The sequence below is a fragment of the Gorilla gorilla genome, chromosome 1, assembly GCF_029281585.2.
Source record: "Gorilla gorilla gorilla isolate KB3781 chromosome 1, NHGRI_mGorGor1-v2.1_pri, whole genome shotgun sequence".
Lineage (NCBI taxonomy): Eukaryota > Metazoa > Chordata > Mammalia > Primates > Hominidae > Gorilla > Gorilla gorilla.
Genome location: NC_073224.2, coordinates 59,667,778 through 59,691,905, shown reverse-complemented (window position 1 = coordinate 59,691,905; position 24,128 = coordinate 59,667,778). Strand labels below are relative to the sequence as shown.

General features: G+C 35.5%; 1 protein-coding gene across 5 annotated transcripts in view; it reads right to left on the bottom strand.

Moving 5' to 3' along the window:
- Positions 1-11,263: 11,263 nt before the first annotated feature.
- Positions 11,264-24,128, bottom strand: part of ASPM (assembly factor for spindle microtubules) — a 62,454-nt gene continuing 49,589 nt past the window's right edge. For 3 of the 5 annotated variants that reach the window (XM_019022509.4, XM_055386966.2, XM_055386504.2), the window contains 10 exons: positions 22,964-23,130; positions 21,047-21,143; positions 20,013-20,222; positions 18,871-19,020; positions 17,821-18,012; positions 17,167-17,359; positions 16,904-17,058; positions 15,256-15,432; positions 13,807-13,976; positions 11,264-11,420 (listed from right to left, as the gene is read on the bottom strand). In XM_019022509.4, coding sequence (XP_018878054.3) covers positions 11,318-11,420; positions 13,807-13,976; positions 15,256-15,432; positions 16,904-17,058; positions 17,167-17,359; positions 17,821-18,012; positions 18,871-19,020; positions 20,013-20,222; positions 21,047-21,143; positions 22,964-23,130 — 1,614 coding nt within the window. In that variant the 3' untranslated portion in view covers positions 11,264-11,317. 5 annotated transcript variants of the gene reach the window in all.

The following is a 24,128-nucleotide window of genomic DNA, read 5'->3' as shown; positions in this document are numbered from 1 at the left end:
ACTATGAACACCATTACATGCATAAACTAGAAAACCTAGAAGAGATGGGCCGGGAGCGGTGGCTCACACCTGTAATCCCAGCACTTTGGGAGGCCGAGGTGGGAGGATCACGAGGTCAGGAGATCGAGACCATCCTGGCTAACACAGTGAAACCCCGTCTCTACTAAAAATACAAAAAAAAAAATTAGCCGGGCATGGTGGTGGGCACCTGTAACAGCTCCCAGCTACTAGGGAGGCTGAGGCAGGAGAATGGTGTGAACCTGGGAGGCAGAGCTTGCAGTGAGCCAAGATCCTGCCACTGCACTCCAGCCTGGGCGACAGAGCAAGACTCCATCTCAAAAAAAAAGAAAAGAAAGAAAAAGAAAAAGAAAACCTAGAAGAGATGAATAAATTCCTGGAAAATACAACCCTCCTAGCTTAAATCAGGAAGAACTAGATACCCTGAACAGACCAATAACAAGCAGTGAGATTGAAGTGGTTATAAAAAAAATTACCAACAACAATTCCAGGGCCAGGGATCCACAACGGAATTATACCAGACACTCAAAGAAAAATTGGTGCCACTCCTATTGACACCATTTCACAAGACAGAGAAAGAGGGAATCCTCCCTAATTCATTCTGTGAAGCCAGTATCACCCTAACACCAAAACCAGGAAAGGACATGACAAAAAAAAGAAAACTACAGACCAATATCCCTGGTGAACACAGAAATAAAAATCCTTAACAAAATACTAGCTAACTGAATCCAATAACATATCAAAAAGATAATCCACAATGATCAAGTGGGTTTAATACCTGGGATGCAGGGATTGTTTAACATACCCAAGTCAGTAAATGCGATACACCACATAAACAGAATTAAAAACAAAATCACATGATCATCTCAGTAAACACAGTAAAATCATTTGACAAAATCCAGCATCCCTTTATGATTAAAACGCTTAGTGAAATTGGCATACAAGGGACATACCTCAATGTAATAAAAGCCATCTATAACGAATCCACAACAAACGTAATACTGAATGGGGAAAAGTCGAAAGCATTCCCTCTGAAAACTGGAACAAGATAAGGATTCCCACTCTCACCAGTTCTCTTCAACATAGTGCTGGAAGTCCTAGCTAGAAAAATCAGACAAGAGAAATAAATAAAGGGAAACCAAATTGGTAAAGAGGAAGTCAAACTGTCACTGTTTACTGATGATATGATTGTATATCTAGAAAACCCTAAGGACTCCTCCACAAAGCTCCTGGAACTGATGAAAGAATTCAGCAAAGTTTCTGGATACAAAATTAATGTACACAAGTCAGCAGCTCTCCTATATAGCAACAGCAACCAAGCTGAGGATCAAATCAAGAACTCAACTCCTTTTACAATAGCTGCAAAAAAAAAAAAAATACAAAAAAATACTTAGGAATATACCTAACCAAAAAGGTGAAAGGCCTCTACAAGGAGAACTACAAAACACAGCTGAAAGAAATCATAGATGACACAAATGGAAACACATCCCATGCTCATGGATGAGTAGAATCAATATTGTGAAAATGACCATACTGCCAAAAGCAGTTTACAAATTCAATGCAATTCCTATCAAAATACCATCATCATTCTTCACAGAACTAGAAAAAACAGTACTAAAGTGTATATGAAACCAAAAAGAGAGCCCGCCCACCCAAAGCAAGACTAAGGAAAAAGAACAAATCATTTGGAGGCATCACATTACCTGACTTCACACTATACTATAAGGCCATAGGCACCAAAACATCATGGTACTGGTATAAAAATAGGCACATAGACCAATGGAACAGAATGGAGAACCCAGAAATAAACCCAAATAGTTACAGCCAACTAATCTTCAACACGGCAAACAAAAACATAAAGTGGGAAAGGACACCCTATTCAACAAATGGTGCTGGGATAATTGTCAAGCCATATGTAGGAGAATGAAACTGGATACTCATCTCTCACCTTACACAAAAAAAATCAACTGAAGATGGATCAAGGACTTAAATCTAAGACCTGAAACTATAAAAATTCTAGAAGATAACATTGGAAAAACCCTTTTAGACATTGGCTTAGGCAAAGACTTCATGACCAAGAACCCAAAAGCAAATGCAACAAAAACAAAGATTAATAGATGGGACTTAATTAAACTAAAGAGCTTCTGCATGGCAAAAGGAACAGTCAGCAGAATAAACAGGGAGAAAGTCTTCACAATCTATGCATTTGACAAAGGACTAATGTCTAGAATCTACAAAGAACTTAAACAAATAAGCAATAAAAAAAAAACAATCCCATCCAAAAGTAGTCTAAGGACATAAACAGACAATTCTCAAAAGAAGATATACAAATGGCCAACAAATGTGTGAAAAAATGCTCAACATCACTCATGATCAGGAAATCCAAATCTAAACCACAAAGCAATACCACCTTACTCCTGCAATGGCCATAATCAAAAAATAATAATAATAGATGTTGGTGTGGATTCAGTGAAAAGGGAACACTTCTACACTGCTGGTGGGAATGTAAACTAGTACAACCACTGTGGAAAACAGTGCGGAGATTCCTTAAAGAACTAAAAGTAGAACTACCATTTGTTCCAGCAATCCCATTACTGGTTATCTACCCAGAGGAAAATAAGTCATTATACAAAAAAGATACTTGCACAAGCAAGTGATGTTAATAACATCACAATTCACAATTGCAAAAATATGGAACCAGCCCAAATGTCCATCAACATCAATCAATGAGTGGATAAAAAATTGTGATATATATACAGGATGGAATACTACTCAGCCATAAAAAGGAATGAGTTAATGGCATTCACAGCAACATGAATGGAACTGGAGACAATTATTCTAAGTGAAGTAACTCAGAAATGGAAAGCCAAATATCGTATGTTCTCACTCATAATTGGAAGCTAAGCTATGAGGATGCAAAGGCATAAGAATGATACAATGGATTTTGGGGATTCTGGAGAAAGGTGGAAGGGGACTGAGGGATAAAACACTACAAATTGGGTTCAACGTATACTGGTTGGGCAATGGGTGCACCAAAATCTCACAGATCACTGCTAAAGAACTTACTCATGTAACCAAATACCACCTGTTCCCCCAATAACCTATGGAAATAAAAATAAAATAAAATAGAGTACAAAATAATTCTGCAAGGCAGAAGCTATTATTATTTCAATTTTGTAATTTTTATTAAAATATAATATATTAACAGAAAAGTGTACCTATGTTAAGAATTCTCACAAGTTTAAGACATCCATGAATCCACACTCCAGAACAAAGAAGGAATATACCAGCACCCCAAAATCCCCCTACAAAGTTACTGCCTATATCTACCCTAGTGTTAAACATTATCTTGACTTCTAATAACATAGATCAATCAGTAGTTTTATACTATATAAATGGAATCATATGGGAAATACATGTATATTTTTATGTCTGGTTCCTTTTGTTTAACATTTTGGTTCTGAGATTTATCCATTTGAGGATACACTAGATAGCACCTTTTCTAAATAGTATTGCATTCTGTAAATATGCCATAATTTATCCATTCAACTATTTATGTAAATTTGGGTTACTTACAATTTATAAAAATCATTGACATCTGCTTATTTTCAAATATTTTTTTCACACAAAACCTCTACCTAGATGCTATCATTAACATCGTACTATCGTTTTCTTACTAATTTTTAAATGCTTCAATTAACCTAATTTTTCAACAATAGGTCTCCAGAATGTATTCATTTTGCATAACTGAAACTTTGTTGCCTTTGACCAAAACCTCTTTATTTTCTCTTCCCTGCAATCCCCTAGCAACCACCACCATTTTACTCTCTGTTTCCACTTGTTTGACTGTTTTAAATTCCACACATAAATGAGAGGATGGAGTATTGGTCTTTCTGTGTCTGGTTATTTCACTCCACATAATGTCCTCCAGGTCCATCCTTGTTGCTGTCAGTGGCAGGATTTTCTTCCTTTTTTAGACTGTATAATATGTCATTGTATGCATATAAAGTTGAGCCTTAAACAATGTGGGGGTTAGGGCTGCTGACTCTCTGCACAGTCAAAATTCTACATATAACTTGACTCTCCCAAGACTTAACTACTAATACCATGTTGTGAACTGAAAGCCTTACCAATAACACAAATAGATGATTAACACACTTTTTCTACTATATGTTATAGACCATATTCTTACAATAGAGTAAGCTAGAAGAAAGAAAATGTAACTAATAAAATCATAAAAGGAGGAAATATATTTACTAAGTGAAAGTGGATCATCATAAAGGCTTTATCCTTGTCATCTTCATTTGGAAAAAAGGAGGAGTTATTCTTGTTGTCTCAGGAGTGGCAGAGGCAAAAGAGGTGGAAGAAGTGGAAGTGGAAGCAGGAAAGGCAGGTAAACTTTGTGTAACTTTATGGAAATGCATTGTAATCTCTGATGTTTTCTTTTTCATTTCTCTAAAAATGTTTCTACACAGTACCAATCTTTCTTTCCCCACTTGCTTTAGTTTCTCTGCCCATATCATAGAAGGGTCCATGTCATAAAAGAAGACAAAAGCAGTCTTGAATAATCAGAACCCTTCTGCCAGATTGTCTAATGTAAATTTGTTTTCTGGCACTGCTTCTTTTCTATCTTCTTCCTCATCATTTGGCACTGGTTCAGAAGCACTCTTCTCCATCAAGTCTTCTATTAATTTCTCTGCTGTGGTGTCTATTACCTCTTGAATTTCTGCAAAATTCATATCTTTAAACCTTTCACTCCTTACCTTTTTTTTTCTTTTGCCATATCCACACTCTTCCTTGATTGGCTCCATTGTAAATCCTGTGAAGGCATGCACATCTGGACAGTTCTCTGCAGCAGAATTTATTGTTTTATGATCGATGGGCATTCACAGCTATTTATACAACAACAAATGACATCTTCAGTAGTGTAATTCTTCCAGACTTTTATGATGCTCTTTCTTTCAGGGGTTCTCTATCTGGATTCTCTTCCAGAGCATTGACAATCTTTTCCATATGGTAATGTGTGTAATGAGCCTTAAAGATCCTTATAACCCCCGATCTAGAGGCCAAATTGAGTTGTATTTGGGGGAAAGAAGATGACGTCTACCTCTTCACTGTTGAACTCATGCGGTTTTGCATGGCTGGGGCATTGTCCGATATGAAAAGAACATTAATAGGAAGTTCATTACTGGCAAGGTACTTCCTAGCTTCAGGGACAAATCATCCATGGAACCAATCCAGAAATAGAGTTCCCATTGTTCAACTGCGGTTCTCTTGTCGTACAACCAAGAGACTGGCAACAGGTGTTTTTTTCCTTTCAAGGCCCAGGAGTTACCAACTTTATAGATAAGGGCAGTCCTGATCATAAACCCGACTGCATTTACACTAAATAGTAGAGTTAGCATACCCCTTCCTGACTTAAATCTTGGTACTTGCTTTTCTTCCTTACTAATAAATGTCCTTTGTGTCAGTTTCTTTTATTTAGGACATTTTTGTCTGCATTTAAAGTGCATTCAGGCAGATATCCTTTCTTCTCAATGATTTTCTTAATGGCACCTGGGAATTCATCTGCTGCTTCTAGGTTGGCAGAAGCTACTTCTGTTTCCTGACATTTTTAAAACCAAAACTTTTTCTAAAATTATCAAACTATCTTTTGCTGTCATTAAATTTTCCAGCTTTAACTCCTTTACTTCCCTTTGGCTGTAAGTTGTCATATAATGACTTTGTTTTTTTACGAATTATGTTATAGTCTATAAGGGTGCCTTTCCTATAACAATCTTGCACCTACATAAAAGCTACATCCTCAATACAGAAAGATATTTTTCAAAAAGTGCAAGGTTTTTGTGCCTGTTGGCATAGATGCAGTGATGGCTATCCAAATTTCCTTTTCTTTCTTTACAATGTTCCTTATCCTAGATTCATTTACCTTGAAATTGTGGGCAACTTCATCTGCAGACCTCAATCTGCAGTACATATCAAGCAATTCAAACTTTTCTTTTAGTACCATGACTTTTCTTTGCCTCTTGGGAGCCCTTGCAGTATCACTAGTAGCACTTGGTATGTGCTTCCTATTGTTATTCAGGGTTTACAGTATCGCACTAAATACAATGAAGAATACACAAAAACCGTGAGAGATCTCTTTTTACTGCAATACACAATTTACTAGAGTGATGAACTGCTCACATGGAAATGATTAGCATCACATGGCATTTTAAGCAGATACAACACTGGAGCTCACTACATAATAACAGGAGGTGGCAATGAAATTATTACAGTAGTACAGTATATACAATTAATTTTATGTGGTTATGATTTAATACTGCATATTTATGCTTATTTACATTTATCTCCGCTGTGAATGGTCTCATGTATGGTCTGCAGGTGTTTGTGTGTGTAAATTTTAATACATTTTGACTTCTTTCAATAGATTTGTGTATATTTTGTGGTAGTATATAATAAAAGACTATTATCTACATATATTTATGCACGCTTGGTATATCTAACTTTTTCTTAATGTTTTTAATGTTTCTAGGTTACACAGTTTACCTGCATGTTTTTTCAAATTATCACAAATCTCCAAAAAGTTTTCCAACATATATATTGAAAAAAAAAATCTGCATAGGAGTGCACTTACATGGTTTAAACCCATGTTATTAAAGAGTCAACTGTACTGCTTTTGAAAATTCATTCATCGGTGAACACTTGTTTCCATATCTTGACTATTGTAAATAATCCTGCAATGAACATTGGAGTACAGACACCTCTTTGAGGTACTGAGTTTCATTCCTTTGGACATATATTCAGAAGTGAGATTTCTCGATCAAATGGTAATTCTACTTTAATTTTTTAAAGAAACCTCCATATTGTTTTCTATAGCTGCACCTTTTTTACATTTCCACTAACCATGTATAAAGGTTTCCTTTTCTCCACTTTCTGACCAATAACAGGTCTGAGCTGACATCTCATTGTAGTTTTGATTTGCATTTACCTAATGATTAGTGATGTTGAGCACATTTTCATATACCTGTTAGCAATTTATATGTCTTCTTTGCCAGTTTTAAAATCAGGTAATTTATTTTCCTATTAAGTTATAGGAGTTACTCATATATTTTGGATACTAATGTCTGCTATGATTTGCAAGTGTTCCCGAAAGTTTGTATGTTGGAAATGTAATCTCCAATGTAAAGGTGTTGGGAGGTGGAACATTTAAGATATAATTAGGTCGTGAGATCTCTACCCTCATGGAAGGATTAATGCTATTTTCAAGGGGGGTAGGTTAGTTATTGTGGGTGTTAGTTCCTAATAAAAGGAAGCATGTGGCCCCCATGATGGTTAATATTAGATGATATGATTTGGCTGTGTCTGCACTCAAATCTCATCTTGAATTCCCACATATCATGGGAAGGACCCAGTGGGAGGTGACTGAATCATGGGGGCAGATATTTCCTGTGCTGTTCTCCTGATAGTGAATAAGGCTCATGAGATCTGATGGCTTTAAAAGGCAGAGTTTCCCTGCACAAGCTCTTTTTCCCTGACATCCTTGTAAGAGGTGACTTGCTCCTCCTTGCCTTCTGCCATGATGTAAGGCTTCCCCAGCCACGTGGAACTGTAAGTACATTAAACCCCTTTTCCTGTACAAATTACCCAGTCTTAAATATGCCTTTATCAGCAGCCTGAAAATGGAATAATACAGTAAATTGATACCAGGAATGGGGTACTGCTGAAAAAAATACCTGAAAATGTTGAAGCGACTTTGGAACTGGGTAACAGGCAGAGTTTGGAACAGTTTGGAGGGCTCAAAGACAGAAAAATGTGAGAAAGTATGGAACTTCCTACAGACTTGTTGAATGGCTTTGTCCAAAATGCTGATAGTGATATGGACAATGAAATCCAGGTTGAGGTGGTCTCAGATGGAGATGAGGAACTTGTTGGGAATGGGGTAAAGGTGACCCCTGTTATGTTTTAGCAAATAGACTGGTGGCATTTTGCCTCTGCCCCAGATATTTGTGGATCTTTGAACTTGAGAGAGATGATTTAGGGTATCTGGTGGAAGAAATTTCTAAGCAGCAAAGCATTCAAGAGGTGACTTGAGTGCTGTTAAAGGCATTCAGTTTTGTAAGGGAAGCAGAGCACAAAAGTTAGGAAAATTTGTAGCTAACAATGTGAAAGAAATCCCATTTCCTGAGGAGAAATGTAAGCCAGCTGCAGAAATTTGCATAAGTAATGAGGACCCAAATGTTAATCTCCAAAACAATGGGGAAAATGTCTCCAGGGCATGTTAGAGGTCTTCATAGCAGCCACTCCCATTACAGGCCTGGAGGATTAGGAGGAAAAAGTGGTTTTGTGGGCTGGGCCCAGGGTCATGCTGTGTGCAACCTAGGAACTTGCTGACCTGCATCCCAGCCTCTTGAGCCAAGGTGGAAAGGAGTCAATGTAGATCTCGGACCATGGCTTTAGAGGGTGCAAACCTCAAGCCTTGGCAGCTTCCATGTGGTATTGAGCCTGCCAGTGCACAGAAGTCAATAATTGGGGTTTGGGAACCTCCACCTAGATTTCAGAGGGTGTATGGGAATGCCTGGATGCCCAGGCAGAAGTTTGCTGGAGGGGCAGGGCCCTCATGGAGAATCCCTGCTAGGGCAGTGAGAAGGGAAATGTGGGGTCAGAGTCCCCACACAGAGTCCTTACTGGGGTACCACCTATTGGAGCTGTGAGAGGAAGGCCACCATCTTCCGCAACCCAGAATGGTAGATCCACGAGCAGCTTGCACCTGCACTTGGAAAAGCTGTAGACATTCAACCCCAGCCCATGAAAGCAGCTGGAAGAGAGGCTGTTCCCTGAAAAGCCACAGGGGGAGAGCTGCCCAAGACCGTGGGAACCTACCTCTTGCATCAGCATGACCTGGATGTGAGACATGGATTCAAAGGAGATCATTTTAGAGCTTTAAGATTTGACTGCCTTGCTGGATTTCAGACTTGCATGGGGCCTGTAGCTCTTTGTTTTGGTCAATTTCTCCCATTTGGAATGGCTGTATTTACCTAATGCTTATACCCTCACTGCATCTAGGAAGTAACTAGCCTGCTTTTGATTTTCCAGGCTCATACATAAAAGAAACTTGCCTTGTCTTGGATGAGACTTTTGACTGTGAACTTTTGAGTTAATGCTGAAATGGGTTAAGACTTAGGGGATGGTTGGGAAGGTATGATTGGTTTAGAAATATGAGGATATGAGATTTGGTATGGTCCAGGGACAGAATGATATGTTTTGGCTGTTTCTCCACCCAAATGTCACCTTGAATTCCCACGTGTTGTGGGAGGGACCCAGTAAGAGGTAACTGAATCATGGGTAGTTTTCCCTGTGCTGTTCTTCTGATATTAAATAAGTCTCACAAGATCTGATGGCTTTATAAGGTGGAGCTTCCCTGCACAGGTTCTTTTTGCCTGCTGCCATCCACGTAAGACGTGACTTGCTCCTCCTTGCCTTTTGCCATGATTGCAAGGCGTCCCCAGCCACATGTAACTGTAAGTCCCTTATACCCTTTTTCCTGTATAAATTAACTAGTCTCGGGTATGTCTTTATCAGCAGTGTGAAAACAGACTAATACATTAGCTATCAACTTGATTGCATTTAAGGATGCCTGGATAGCTGGTAAAGTATTGTTTCTTGATGTGTCTGTGAGGGTGTTGCCAGAGGAGACTGAAATTTGAGTCAGTGGACTGACAGATAGAGACCCGAGATTGACATTTGAGTCAGTGGACTGGGAGAGGGAGACCCACCCTCAGTGTGGGTGGGCACCATCCAATCAGCTGCCAGCACAACTGGAACAAAGCAAGTGAAAGAAGGTGGGAAAAACTGGCTTGCTGAGTCTTCTGGCTTCCATCTTTCTCCCACGCTGAATGCTTTCTTCTGTTCCTACTGCCTTTGGACATCAGACTGCAGGTTCTTTGGCCTTTGGACTCTTGGAATCACACCAGTGGTTTGCTGGGGGCTCTCAGGCCTTTAGACACAGGCTCAAGGCTGAACTGCTGGCTTCCTTGCTTTTGAGACTGTTGGATTCAAATTGAGCCACTACTGGCTTCTTTCTTCTCTGGCTTGCAGACGACTTATGCTAAGACTTCTCCATTTGATCACGTGAGCCAATTCTCCCTAATGAATTTCCTTTCATGTATACATATATACTATTAGTTCTTTCCCTCTGGAGAACCCTGACTAATAAAGATTTTGGTATCAGTAGTTGTTCTAGAGGAACAGAGTTTTAAGGATGGATTTCTTTAGTTGGTTCTGGGGTTTCTGGAGTTGGCTGTTTAATCTGATTAGATCCAAAAATGCTAAGGACTCTATTTCTAATAGTATGGAGAACACTGATAGTTTTTGATGTGAATTGTTTAGAGAGTTACGCAAAATAAATGCATTTGATACTCCTTATTAACTGCTCCTGAGAAGCAAGGAGTTTAGTGTCTCTATAAATAATACCTTTGACCATATGTCGAGAACCAAGGAATATAATGAAGTTAGTTGATTACTCCTAAGTTTACTGAACAAAGTGATGAAAGAAAAGGATGAGCCCAGGGATTCTCACTCCCATGGGCAGACTTTGAGACTGTATTCAGATTTCAGCCATAAGAATTAGACATCTGTGGCCCTGAAACCACAGATACTAGTAACAGTGACTCAAAGCGTAGAAAAAAAATCACATTTCAATACTGAATCATTTTCAGGTCTGTGGTGTATAACTACACAACAAGATTCTATTATAAGCAATAGCATGTTCCTTCCACTTCAAATTATAACCCCCATCAGTTCAATGGTAAGAATTTTTAGTAAATACAGTGGTGGGTGTATTCTTTTTGTGAGCCTAGAAGGGCTCACTTGCTTATCTGGATGCTTTAGCCAGTCAAGGATATGGATAAGGATGCCATTGATATGAATTTGTGAGATTATTTTATCCTAGTCTCACTTCTTAGTGAGTAGACAGACCTTCAATTTCTCACATTTGTTTTATGAAAATTCCTCAACTTACCTATAAAAAAGGTGTAATCAGCTATTATTTCCTTTTAGTAATAAGATTACATTGAAACTACTATAATACTTTAAGATAATAGGAATAATATAATCATCTTTTGACATATTAGTTTATTACATGCATAAAACTATAAATAAAAATGAAGAATGTAATGAACAGTTTATGTTTTTTTAAAACAAAGTCAGATTTTAAAAGTTGTACACAGAGAGCAAAAATCACTTTACGTACTCATGATTGGCTTTAATATTTCTTTATACATACTGAAAATGTTTACATTTACTAATAAGGAATGCCAAGCGTATCCATCACCATTTGAATAGCTTGCAGGGGATTTGTGATTTCTTCCATGTTATCTCTTCTCAAAACCCAATCTGGCTTAAGTCTGTTAAAAAAAAAAAAAAAAAAAAAAGTCCGGCGTTAATAAAGTTCTTCTCTTTAGAGTTACCTTCACCTTTTTTGTCTTAACTAAATTGTAGCTACTCCTGAACACATCATTTCCCTTACAAACTGCTCAAAGAGGTGGGAGAACTTCATATTATTGCCCATCACTAGTTCCAGACTATTTTTCTCCATCCTTTCTAAAAAATAATGCTGGCTTCTTTGAAGCTTATGCTATTTAGCTTGACCACTGCCTTTAGGTCATCAGCCAAACTCTCAGTGTCTTATTCCTTGTAAACCTGGTTCTTGGTCTCCTCTTACCTACTGTCACCGTTCTCAGCAACAGCAACATCTATGTGACCAAAAAGCCAGCAACCTAGTCCGTTTTTGCCTCGCTTTCCTTCAATTCTACCTCAACCAATCCTTTTTAATATGATCACATACTAGACTTTGTCATCATCAGAAAGTGTGCGACCACTGAAATCTTGACACTTCTGTTCTCCATCCACCATTTCTGATTCATCCATGTCATATGCTCTAACACAGTCATTGAACCAGTTCTTCTATCCCACTGAGATCTCCACTTCATTTGGCCTCAACACATACCCAACATCCACCAGAATGCTGTCCTTACTTTCCTGTGTATCTAGCTCAGGTGCATCAGTATTATCAAAACCTTTGCAAATGCCATTAACTGTTGTCTCTCTCTCCTACCAAACTAGTTTGAAGAATTCTACTTGGATTTCAAATTGAGTCAAAGTATCTGCCTTCTCCATTCCTATACAGCTGCATATTACTAAAAATGTTTACACAACCAAGCTGATTTTATCTTTTGCCAATAATTACAAATCTAAAATGAGCATTTGAAATTGCCAGCATGCTCCCTTTCTCTCCAAGATGACTATCTTAGTCCTTTCCTCTTTTCAAACTTCCGGAACCTCCATACCCTCTGAGCTGCTTCTGAGTTGTTGAGTTTATAATCTCAAACTTATTGAGAAAATAGTATCAAACCAAGGGAGTTCATGCATCTTCTCACATAATTCCCTACTATATGCATTTCCATCATCTTATTTTGTCCTGTTAAAAATCCAAAGATATATCAATTGGTGAGTGAACAAAGTGTGGCACGACCATACAATGGAATAGTACTAAGTGATAGAAAGGAATGAAATTCAAATCCATGCATAAACATGAACAAATTTCAAAAGCATTATGCTAAGGAAAAGAATCCAGTCACAAAAAGCTATCTACTATATGATTCCATATATGTGACAGTATAGAAATGGCAAAACCAAAGGTACAAAAATCAGATCAGTAGTTCCCAAAATCCAGGGAATAAAGAAAGAGAACTGACAACAAAGGGGCATAAGGAAACTTTGTGTTATAGAAATATTTTGTATCTCAGTGGTGGTAGTTTCCTAACTGCATACATTTGTCAAAAAGAATTGAATTGCACACATTTAAAGAATGCATTTATACTGTCAGTAAATTTTACCTCAAAAGCCTGACCTACATCAAACTTTTAAGAGAATCTATTCATATGTTAGTATGAGCTTTTAAAACATAATGAATATTAAATTCTACCAAGTCCTTAAAAAACATGTAGAAATGGTCCCATTAATATATTTCAAGCAAATGAACTTTACATTATGCTGTGAAATATGCATGCATAAAACCAATTTAGAACTACATTATACAATTTATAATTATGAGTATAATTATAAAGCTAATGGCTGTGTAACCACTCAGGTCAAGAAATAGTGTGTTGTCAATAATGTAGGATTTGTATCTAGTATAGAGAATTGCTAAGTCTCAAGAAGGAAAGAAGGAAGGAAGGGAGGGAGGGAGAGAGGGAGAAGGGGGAAGAAAAAAAGGAGGAGGGAGAAAGAAGGAAGGGAGGTAAAACACTAATTAAATGCCATGACGGTTCACCAAAATAAATTAAATCTTTTTGCCAATAAAATCAGAAAATGTCAAACTAAATTTCCAGAAGGAGAAATTTCAAGAATCAGGGTGATTATGGGAGGACTGGAGGTTGATATTTTGGCTAAGAAGGACTTTTGGCACTTCTTAAACAGTGTAGTTTGTCTTTCATGCAAAATAAAATAAATAAAATGACAAAACTTATAACAAGCTTCTTAGCCTTAGCTCTTAACTATTTAATATAAGAAGTTTGTTGAATAACTATTAAATGTCCAAAGCTACAGTATAATGTTATTTCATTATTTACCAAGATTGCCTCTTTTAAATTTACCAAACATTCCATTCTTATTCATATGTTGTTTCTCCGCTGAAAAGCACGTCTTGTTTATGGTAAGTGCTCAATAAATATTTGTTAAATGAATGAATGAACAGTGACACAAATTTATGGACTATATTTAACTGCTTACCTTGAAACTATTCTGGTCCTTACAGGTGTTTCTGGGATAAAAGGAATGCTTATAGAAGAATTCTTCTTTTGCTTGTAAAGTATTCTTTCAGTATTCATTTTATGTTTATGAGCTGTAAGTTTGTAGAGACTGTAAATACGGTCAACAACTTTGGACCTACTTCGTACATCCTACAAAATAAAATGCACAGTTACTAAAAAGTAATAAGAATTAAAATTTTATCTCTTTTAGACTAGCAAAATCAAACATAATAAAAACTATACAGTAAACCTTTTTTTTTCTTTTTTGAGATGGTCTCTCTTGCTCTGTCGCCCAGGCTGAAGTGCAGTGGTGCGATCTTAGCTCACTGCAATCTCCGCCTCCCGGGTTCACGCCATTCTCCTGCCTCAGCCTCCCAAGTAGCTGGGATTACAGGCACCTGCCACCACACCCGGCTAATTTTTTTTGTATTTTTAGTAGAGATGGGGTTTCACTGTGTGAGCCAGGATGGTCTCAATCTCCTGACCTCGTGATCTGCCTGCCTCGGCCTCACAAAGTGCTGGGATTACAGGCGTGAGCCACCGTGCCCAGCCTGCAGTAAACTTTTAAGCTTTGAATAATCAAAGAAACCTCACCAAGTTTGGCAGGTAGATTGATTTAAATTACGAGCTAATTTGCAAGGCAATTATAAAGAAGATAAATATTCAAAAGTTGCATACTTAACTCCACACTGAATATAAGAATGAATTATTATAGTCAACATAGGAATTATAGTCAACATACCTATCATATCCAGTTACCAAGTCTTGAAAAGTTTACCTCTGCAGTTTCCAAAGTCTTCTACTTACCTCTCAGTGACACAATCCTAAGACAAGCACAATTCTTGCCTAGATCACTACATATCAACACTTGCCACCTTCTTTGATGGTCTCACTATATCCACACATGCTCTCCCAAATTTATTCTTCAATCAGAAGCCAGAGTGTTGTTAAAATTTAAATTGGAAAATATAATTCCCTTGCTTTACCCTGCAGCGGTTCCCTTACCAGGATAAAGGCCACAGTCCAATTATGGCCTATGGTTTCCCCATGTTAATTATGACACTTAAAAAGAATGACTCAGAGGTCTCATCGTAGAAAAGCTTGAAATACAATTATGGTTACAACAGGAGGATAAGAAGTTATACCTATCTGGTTTTCTATCTTGCTAGGATAATTTTCTCTCTAGTAAATGGGAAATGGTTACTTATATGGCTGTAATAAATTTATTTTCAGAATTCAGTTTCTTTAATAGTCAGAAAGAAACAACTCATAGATACATCCTGAACTCATTTTATCAGTGCAAAAAGCAGGTTTGAACACACATAAAACCCTATTATAGAGTGATAATTACTAAAGGAAAACTATAAAAGTCATAGACTTAAGACCACAGAAAAATAATCTTAAAGAAAGGCAACTGACTAATACTTACAGAGGCTCTATTTGTTGTCTTCAGTAAAATAGCCAACAAACAACAAGTTTTTGTAAAAATGCTTCCGCCTTTGTCTGCAACTTTATTACCAGGCTTTTCTCGGTATATCTGCAAAAGCTCCAATAGTATATCTATACAATTTTCTACATCATAAACTGCTGAAGTAGTTTTCTCATACTTGAAGAGAACAGAATGAAATTAAAAGTTGTAATAAACACATACATTTACAAACAACCCAACCAAAAAAACAAAATACAAAAGTCCATACTTAGTATAGCCAAATTTTTGGACCACCTGCAGCAAGTGCAAAGGACTTTGTGAAATAGCTTTGATATTATCATCATTTATGGATCTATCATATATGTGTATTCACATTTTAATCTTAATCCTTTCCCCCTAATTCTAAAGTTTCACATAAAATAAATCAAATTTAAAACCTCTGAAAACAAACATCTTGAAGTCAATAAAAGCAAACTTTTAAAGACCACTTTAGTAAGAATCTCTAAGGAAAAAGATAACTTATCTGTGGTATTATTAATCATAGGTAAGATAATGATAAAGGCAGGATCTAATTAGTTACTCTATTACATGCTCCTTGAGAGGAAGAAGAGCTTGCTCGAAAATAAAACAAAATACATATGATGCTAATAAGTCTAGGATATATTTTCCATGCCTCATTTTTCTAATTATATTATTAGATTCATAGTGAAATTTGCATGGTAACAAATAATGATACTAAGATAAAAATAACAAAACAACATAGCTGACCCTTTGTATGGCATGTTTATGTATTAATGTGTATTAACTCAATCCTCACAATAACGTTTTGAGTACTGTTACTATACTCATTTTATAGTTGCAGAAAGTAAAGTACAGAGAAGCTAAGTAACCTATAATAAGCTACTGAGCTGGGATTCAAACTCAAGCAGTTTGGCCTCAGATCTGTGTTCTTAACCACTACCTCTCAAAATAAAAATATTGGGTAAAGTGCTTTAAGTTGTCACTGAAAGGTTGAGTAGGAAAGAGAAATCTTTCAACCTTTGGTTGCATACAATATAGTTTGGAATAGCCCAAGGCCAAAAGACAAATTCTGATACACAGATTAACAATTACAGAGTAACTAAGTTATAGCAATATTTTTCTTTCACACACTTTGCTAGACATGATTATAATGTGGTAATACTATTTTGATATAATGCAGTAGGTAACATCACCACCTCTAAAGGCAGACAGAAATGAATCCAAATTCAACTCTACCACTTACCACACTCAGGTTCTTACAGGAGGAACCTAATTTCTATAATTATTATTATTTTTTCTCTATAAAATGGGAATAATAATATGAACTACTTTAGAGGATTATTATGAGGATTAAACAATGCATGAAAAATACTAGCATGTAGTAAGTACTTAATAACTTTTAATCATCATTGTTTTTAATATTATAAAGACTGAGGAAATAAAATAATACAAAAATTGGTATTTAAACCTACATTTATGTTAATAAACATTTTTTCACCCTAAGACTCTTGCACATAAATGAATTTAACTTAGAGATTTAAGCCCTAGTGATGAGTAAACACAAACTTAATTTGCAGGGGCATATTTGTTGACCAGTGAATATCTCATTAATAAAATGAAAAACTACCTTAGATACATTAAGCAAGACTTGCACAGCATATCTGATGACTTCCATACAAGGAACACTGCGATTACAACTTCGGATCAAAACAAATATTTTAGAAATTGCTCCACTATGGGCCATGTTCTCACAACAAAGTGGAGACAATCTAGTAACTACCTCTGAAAGAAAAGAAAACACACACACAGGTAAATTTACAGCAACAAAATGAAGTTTTAGCTAATAATGTAGTATTACATCATTCTTTAAACATGTTAACACAAACTAACCTAGGTGTTTTAAGGCCTCAAGAATGGCAGAAAGGTGCTTATATGTCAAAAGGTAATGAAGTGCAAGTGCAGTTCTTTTGTAGAGTTTGTTTTCTTCTCGAATCTCCCTATTAACAACTTGAAGACTTAGTCGTATAGCTTTAATTTTTGTACAATCATTTTTCTTCCTCCAAGAATAGCCTCTCCATAATGCCTTAAAGAGATACAACAGAGTAATTTTAAGATTATAGCCAATGTTTTCTATTTATATCTACATCTGTTTTCACAATGTAAACATTTTCAGTAAATTTATTTGACATGATCACATACATTTCAATTAAAATCTCAAGTTCAAATAAATAGCAAAATCAACTTTCAAAAAAAGAAATACAGATAATATTCCTATATGTAAACTGGACAGCATTTATCAGCCAAAGATGTCTAAATTTATTCAAAATGTTAAAATATTTTTACTTCTTGATTATAAACCTCCTCTAGAGCATTTGAAAATAAAGAGCTTAGCAATGAAATTATGGTAGTGTAGTGCTTATGAGTTATTCTACCAGCTAATGCTTTAGCTTTTTAAAATGGTAACTATGTTTTTATAGTGTTAGATATCATGTAGATGAATTGCAAACTAAAGTTTTGAACTAAAACTATACAAGTTTCAATTACCTGAATTTTAATGATTCCACTAGTGAATTTTTCCTGCTTTTTACGGAGGAGAAAATGGCGCACTGCTTTCTGTATTACTGATGCAGCCCTATTTCGCTGGCTCAGACATTCTTGACCTTCATGCTCAATCTTTTTGACGCTATGATATTTCTGAATAAATCTCTTTTCTTGTAATCTTGCTCGAAACCATCTCTGTTTAAAACATAGAATTTTGTTTTTCATTTCTACTTCAGGTTTTTTTAAAAAAAATATACAAATATACATTTATACATAAATGAAAGAAATAGAACAGTATATCAAGAAATCTTTCAGCTTTCCACAGAGGCATTACTTCCCCACTCCACTTGGTGCAAAAACCTTTCCAGTCCACGTTGGGTGCTTGTGTGTGTGTGTGCACACACATGCACAGGAGTATATTTAATCCTGGACAACAATGTCTTCATTTTACAATTCTACCAAACTGCATGTATCATTCTGCATTTTTTTTCTAAATACTTTATATGTAAATGTATGTTAATGTATATAAACAAATAGAATTCTTCAAAATATATAAAGAACTCCTATAAATCATAATAAAAAAGAACAGCCAATGGAAAAATGGGCAAAGTGTATGAGAAAAAGATGTTAAAAAAAAGTACACAGGTAAGAACTTGAATAACCAACATATAGAATATAATTTCAGAATCATTAGCCATCAAGTAAATCCAAAACAAAAATGAGATGCTATTTCCCATTCATTAGAATGGCAAAAATCAGAAAGTCTTCTGATACTTTATGTTGGCAAGCATGTAGAGAAACAGGGTACCCTCAAGACTTTGCTGGCAGGAATGTAAATGAGTACAATTACATCAGACAATAATTCACAACTTTATTACTGTGCCATAAAACATCAATCTATTTCTAACCCTCAAATCATTCTAACAGCTATAAGGTGAAAGGCTAAATGTTGTACGACCTTAGCATAAAGCATTTGGAAATTGTTTATTACATATCAAAAATTTCTAACAGAAAAATTATATCATATAGTTTTACTGCAAAGAAGAAGCAAACCTGAATACAGATGACTGAATTAACCTGCTTGTTAGCATGCTTCATAGCCAGGTAAAGTTTATAGGCTCTTTGAATTCTAAGAGCATTCAGGTGATAATATGCAGCTGCAGTGAAGTGAAGAAGTCGAATTTTGGCTCTCTGTTCTAAAATCTAAAGGTGAAAAAACAAAGCATATTCAAGTATCTGCCTCCTAAGTTAATCAATGAGTGTTTTTTTTTTGTATAACCTCAACATCAAATTATATAAACTAGCAAGAATAAACTAATTTTTAATCATTACAATTACTTATATTGTAATTCAAAGTAATTACAATATTGTACTATACAATATTTCCAGTAGTGTAACTCATAACTCAGAGTGTAGAAAGCAAAATTATATTTTGGGTACTTTACTAAATAACCACAGCTTCTAATTCAACTAGACTGCCCTATTAGAGAAGGGTATAAATATTAAACTCAAAAAATGTTACAGAATTCCAAGCAGAACTCTTGGAAATGGTGATATTAAATCAGAAAAAGTATGTGAATTAACTTCTCTACTATTAAATAGTACAGTGCAACTCCAGCATAAGACTCTGCAGAAGGAGCTTTCTACAGTTGCTGTTGGGCTTCAGACTTTCACTTGATGTTTAATGAACAAAATACAAACATTCCTCCTATTTAACTTCAAATCAAATTGTTTTGTCTGTGCCAGTACTTCACATATTGTAAGCTTGAATATCATGACCTCCCTAAAAATAATTCTCTCTTGCTGAAGATGTGGAAGCTGTCACAGGAATGCTGGTTGCAACACCTCAAAAGTTGCTTGGTGGTGGCAAAAAGCTACTAGAATAACATTTAACCTCTTTCACACATGGAGCCTCTCCCTCATATTTTCAGTTCCTTTGTTAAGATTCATTACAAAAGAGAAATTTTATTTTGCGTCTTTGGTGGTGAACCCCTGTGAGAAATAGTAGGACTAGGATCAGAGAAAAAAAATTTGACAGTCAGTGCTCTTGTCACTTACCTTTCTAGCAGCTGAATTAATTCAAGTTAATGGTCATATTAGTTCTGAAATTATTCTCTAAAATCCAGAGTTTCTTAACACTAACATCAAATGCTTTCATTTTATAAGAATGAGATATGCTACTTGAAAATACTTACTCTTTTTCGTACTAGCCAACCACGCACCAGTGCTTGTAGGATAACTGTAGATTTTTTAAATTCAATATATTTTATCCTTTCACGCTTTCCAGCCTCCCTGGCTCGTATATATTTTTGTATGATCAAAGCAGCAGATTTCTGCCGAAGAAAGACCTGCCTTCCTTTATATCCTCTATAATGTGCTTGGATCAAACAAGCAGCTCGATGTCTCTATAAGGAAAAATTTACAAGTAACATTAATGGGTAGAAATAAAAAGATTTCCAACCCACTAGAAGTTCTTGAATTTCTCAATGAGATGGCATAATTATGATTTATAGTCTAAGAATGTCATGTTTCATAGATATGAAATGATGATGAAGCATTATTTCTAAACTCACATAGGTCTATAGCCAAGATGAAGGTGTAAGCCAAGGGTCAAGGGTCAATAGATACCTGGTGCTCTTTCCCTCTCATCCTCTTGATACTTTTCATTGTGAGAGGGAAAAGGACTAACATTACAGGACAAATACATTTAATAAAAATGCTAGCTACAATAGAAAGAGCACGGTGATCATAAATAGCTATGACAGAAGCTGTCTGTAGCTTGAAAAAACATAGCATACCACTAGCACACCTTAGATTTCTCAATTACATAACATCCTGTGAGAATTACCAAAATGAGACAGAGCCACAGAGTGAGCACATGATGCTGGAAATATGGCACCAACAGACTTGCTCAACACAGGGTTGACAGAAACCTTCAATTTATAAAAAATGCAATATCTGCAAAGCACCATAAAGCGAAGTATAATAAAACAAGGTATGCCTGTACAGTTATATATTTTTAAAAACTAGCAAATAGTATTTTTATGGGAGAATATAATTTTTAATTGACTGAAATAGATGTGTGTGAAATAAATGCATACTTAGGTCTTAAAAACACTTTTTTTCCAGCGAAGGATTTATTTTTAAAAATTAAAAAATACAAAACATTCTTTCTGTTTTCTATTTCCTAAAGTAGTTATTTGAAAGTGAATTAATTTTTAATACCTACTTTTATCATTAAGAAGTGTTCATGAGCTATTTTTGCAGAAAGTATAGCTCTCCATTTTCTCTGAATGATAATTGCTGATGCTCTCACATTCAAAAACCTAAAAAGTAGTTATTGGAAAGCAATGTCAAATTACTTTAACTTATTCAATGAGTATTTATTGCCTCCCCCCCTTTAAAATATTAGAAGAGAATAAAATATAAGAAAGGCAATGACAGAATTTTAAAAAGTGGGCAAGTATAATTCATAGTTAAGTTCTAACAATCAGAATTTACACACGCACACAAAAGAAGTTTTACAATTGGCAGTATTCCAGTGGGTAAGAAATATGAAGTTCTACGATTCTAATATGGCACAGAATTTTGAACAGGATCAAAATAAAGTATGGTTACCCAGATCTAGACAAAAACTAGATAAAGGGGGAATGGTAGAAATAATGGTAAAATATAAGATTTGAGTCTGCATGGCAAGTGAGTCTTTGAGCAGACGGGAGGTGGTTAAGAAGAGAATGTGATTACAAGCAGCATCAGGTACTTCCTTTCATTTGAAAGGAAAAATAGATATCATCAAAATATCTAAGTAGAGATATTTCGTAAACAGAACTGGAGAAAAATTTTAAAAAATCTGAGCGCTAGAGATTAAATTTTAGGGATCAACATAATACTAAGAGATAAAATGTGAGAATGGACAGGTTTTCTACTCTGTTCTTGATAATGTGGAAAAAGTACAATGAGTAGCTTGTTTTGTTGCCATGTTTCTTAGAAAATAGGACCAAACACCATTGAGAAAAATTCAGCATCTGTTACAGGAAAATTAGATACTGGTCCTTAATAGCTGATAGTAGCAACTGTATCGTTATATGCTTTTTAATTTTTATTTTTATGGATATATAATAGTTGTAAATATTTACAGAGTACATGTGATATTTTGATTCAAGCACACAATGAGTAATGATCAAATCAGGGTAAATGGGATATCCATCACCTCGAACATTTATCATTTCCTTCTATTAGGAAACTTCTAATTCTATTCCTCTAGTTATTTTGAAATATACAATAAATTACTGTTAACTATAGTTGCCCTATTGTGCTACTAAACAGTAAATCTTATTCCTTCTCACTGTATTTTTGTACCCATTAACCAGCCTGTCTTTATCCACCCCTCCCCTCTCCCTATCCTAGCCTCTGGTAACCAACATTCTACTTCTATCTTCACGCGATCAACTGTATATATTAAGCCCTGCTTCTACCCATGGGCTTCATCCAAAAATTCCTCTCACACTAGTGTGCTTTCCTAAACCATCTTTAAAACCATCATTGATTCAATAATTCATCAACTCTGGGAGCTGAAGAAAAATTCTTATACTATGAACTTAAAAAAAGATGATCTGGTAACAGCTCCTGAAAATGTGTGTGTGAGAAATAAGCTAGGAATAGTGAAACACAATTAGCATAGACAGGTTGGTAATTAGGGTCTTCATCATTAATGACAAAGAGTATGAGGAATAATACAAAGTTCAAAGAAAAAAAGAATGAGTAAGAAAACAAATTTTGCCAGTAGTTAAGTCACCCAGCAAAATGGACCAAAGCACTAATAAGAAAACCGAGTCTGAACTAAATGATTTTATTCACTTCCTACGTCTCTGTCCTTACTCTAATCCTTATGAACCTGAATTAATCAAGTATATGTAAATATTTTTAGACTATATTAATTAAAGGCTATGCTCTATCTCAAAAAAGCAAGACAGTACAAGAGATGTATTTTGTTTCCTTAATAAAGAAAATATCAACAAAACCAACCATATAAATTAAGCATAACAAATATTTAAAATAAAAATCAATAAGCAGTGTTATTTTATGTAAAGACTTAGCTATCACACACAAATACTTTTACACTCTCCACAGAACTATGATACATTACCGTGTTCTCTCTAGTTTGGTATAGAAGCAACCCTGAATAATTTTAACAGCTTTTAATATAGCTAGATATTCTTTGTGTGCTCTCCAACATCTATACCAGGCTTGAATCTTGCAGGCAGCTTTCACTTTACATAAATATTTCTTGGCTCTATATCTCCTCCACATAGCCTATTAAATACATAAATATAACAAGTATGCAATGAGTTGTCTCTTTTTTTTTGTAAATAAGACAAATCAGTATAAAGACAGTTAAAATAAGCTTAGTGCAGACAAAAATAAATTCCATATTCATATTATGACTCTTTTAGACTCTGACATGTAGTGAGTCTTCTGAGAACAGTGGTGCTTACTATAGTGAACACGTATTATGTGCTTTATCACACATACCTTATGGCTGGCTGCCAGCCCAGCCTAACAAAACCCTAACCAGTATTTATAAATTGTAAGACACACATGTCTGAAAAGCCCCAGATTATGTAAATTATCCTCATCACCTCAATCCATTTGGAAGAAAAGAAAATGAACACATTGACCTACTGCAGGTTCTGGGGAGAAAGAGGAATTCTTCCCAATCCATATTCACTTTGGGTTCTGTGTTCAGCCTGCAGGAGAATCCTGAGAGCTCCTGTGACAGAACTGTCAGACTTTCTGATTTTGACAACCTTCTGGAAGACTAAAGGTTTACAGGACAGCTACAACTTATTGAACTAAGCACTAAGAAGATGAGTCCTTAATAATCACATGGGTAGATAATACTATTATCTCTAATTTAGAGATGAGGAAATCAAGGCCTAGAGAAATTGAGTAACTTGTTGATGTCACACAGGTTAATAAGTGGCAGAGTTGTCTTACTTAATATTTATAAATATCTTATAAAATGGTTAAGATCTGTTTTATAAAAAAGGAAAAAAATCCAAAATTGAAATTAAGAAGGACTTGTTAGCACATAGCTGTTAAGTGATAGAGTCAAGATTTGAACCCAAGTCTATTTGACTCCAACATCCCTACAGGAAGAGGAATTAAAAGAAATTAAAGACTGTGTAAGCAAAAACTCAGTTGTATGTAAGAAAACCCAATTCCCCTTGGGAAGAGAAAGGGCTGGAGTCCTTTAAAATTAACTGTGTTTTTCTCTCTGTGGCTAGTGAGCCTTATCTCTCCCTTTCCCA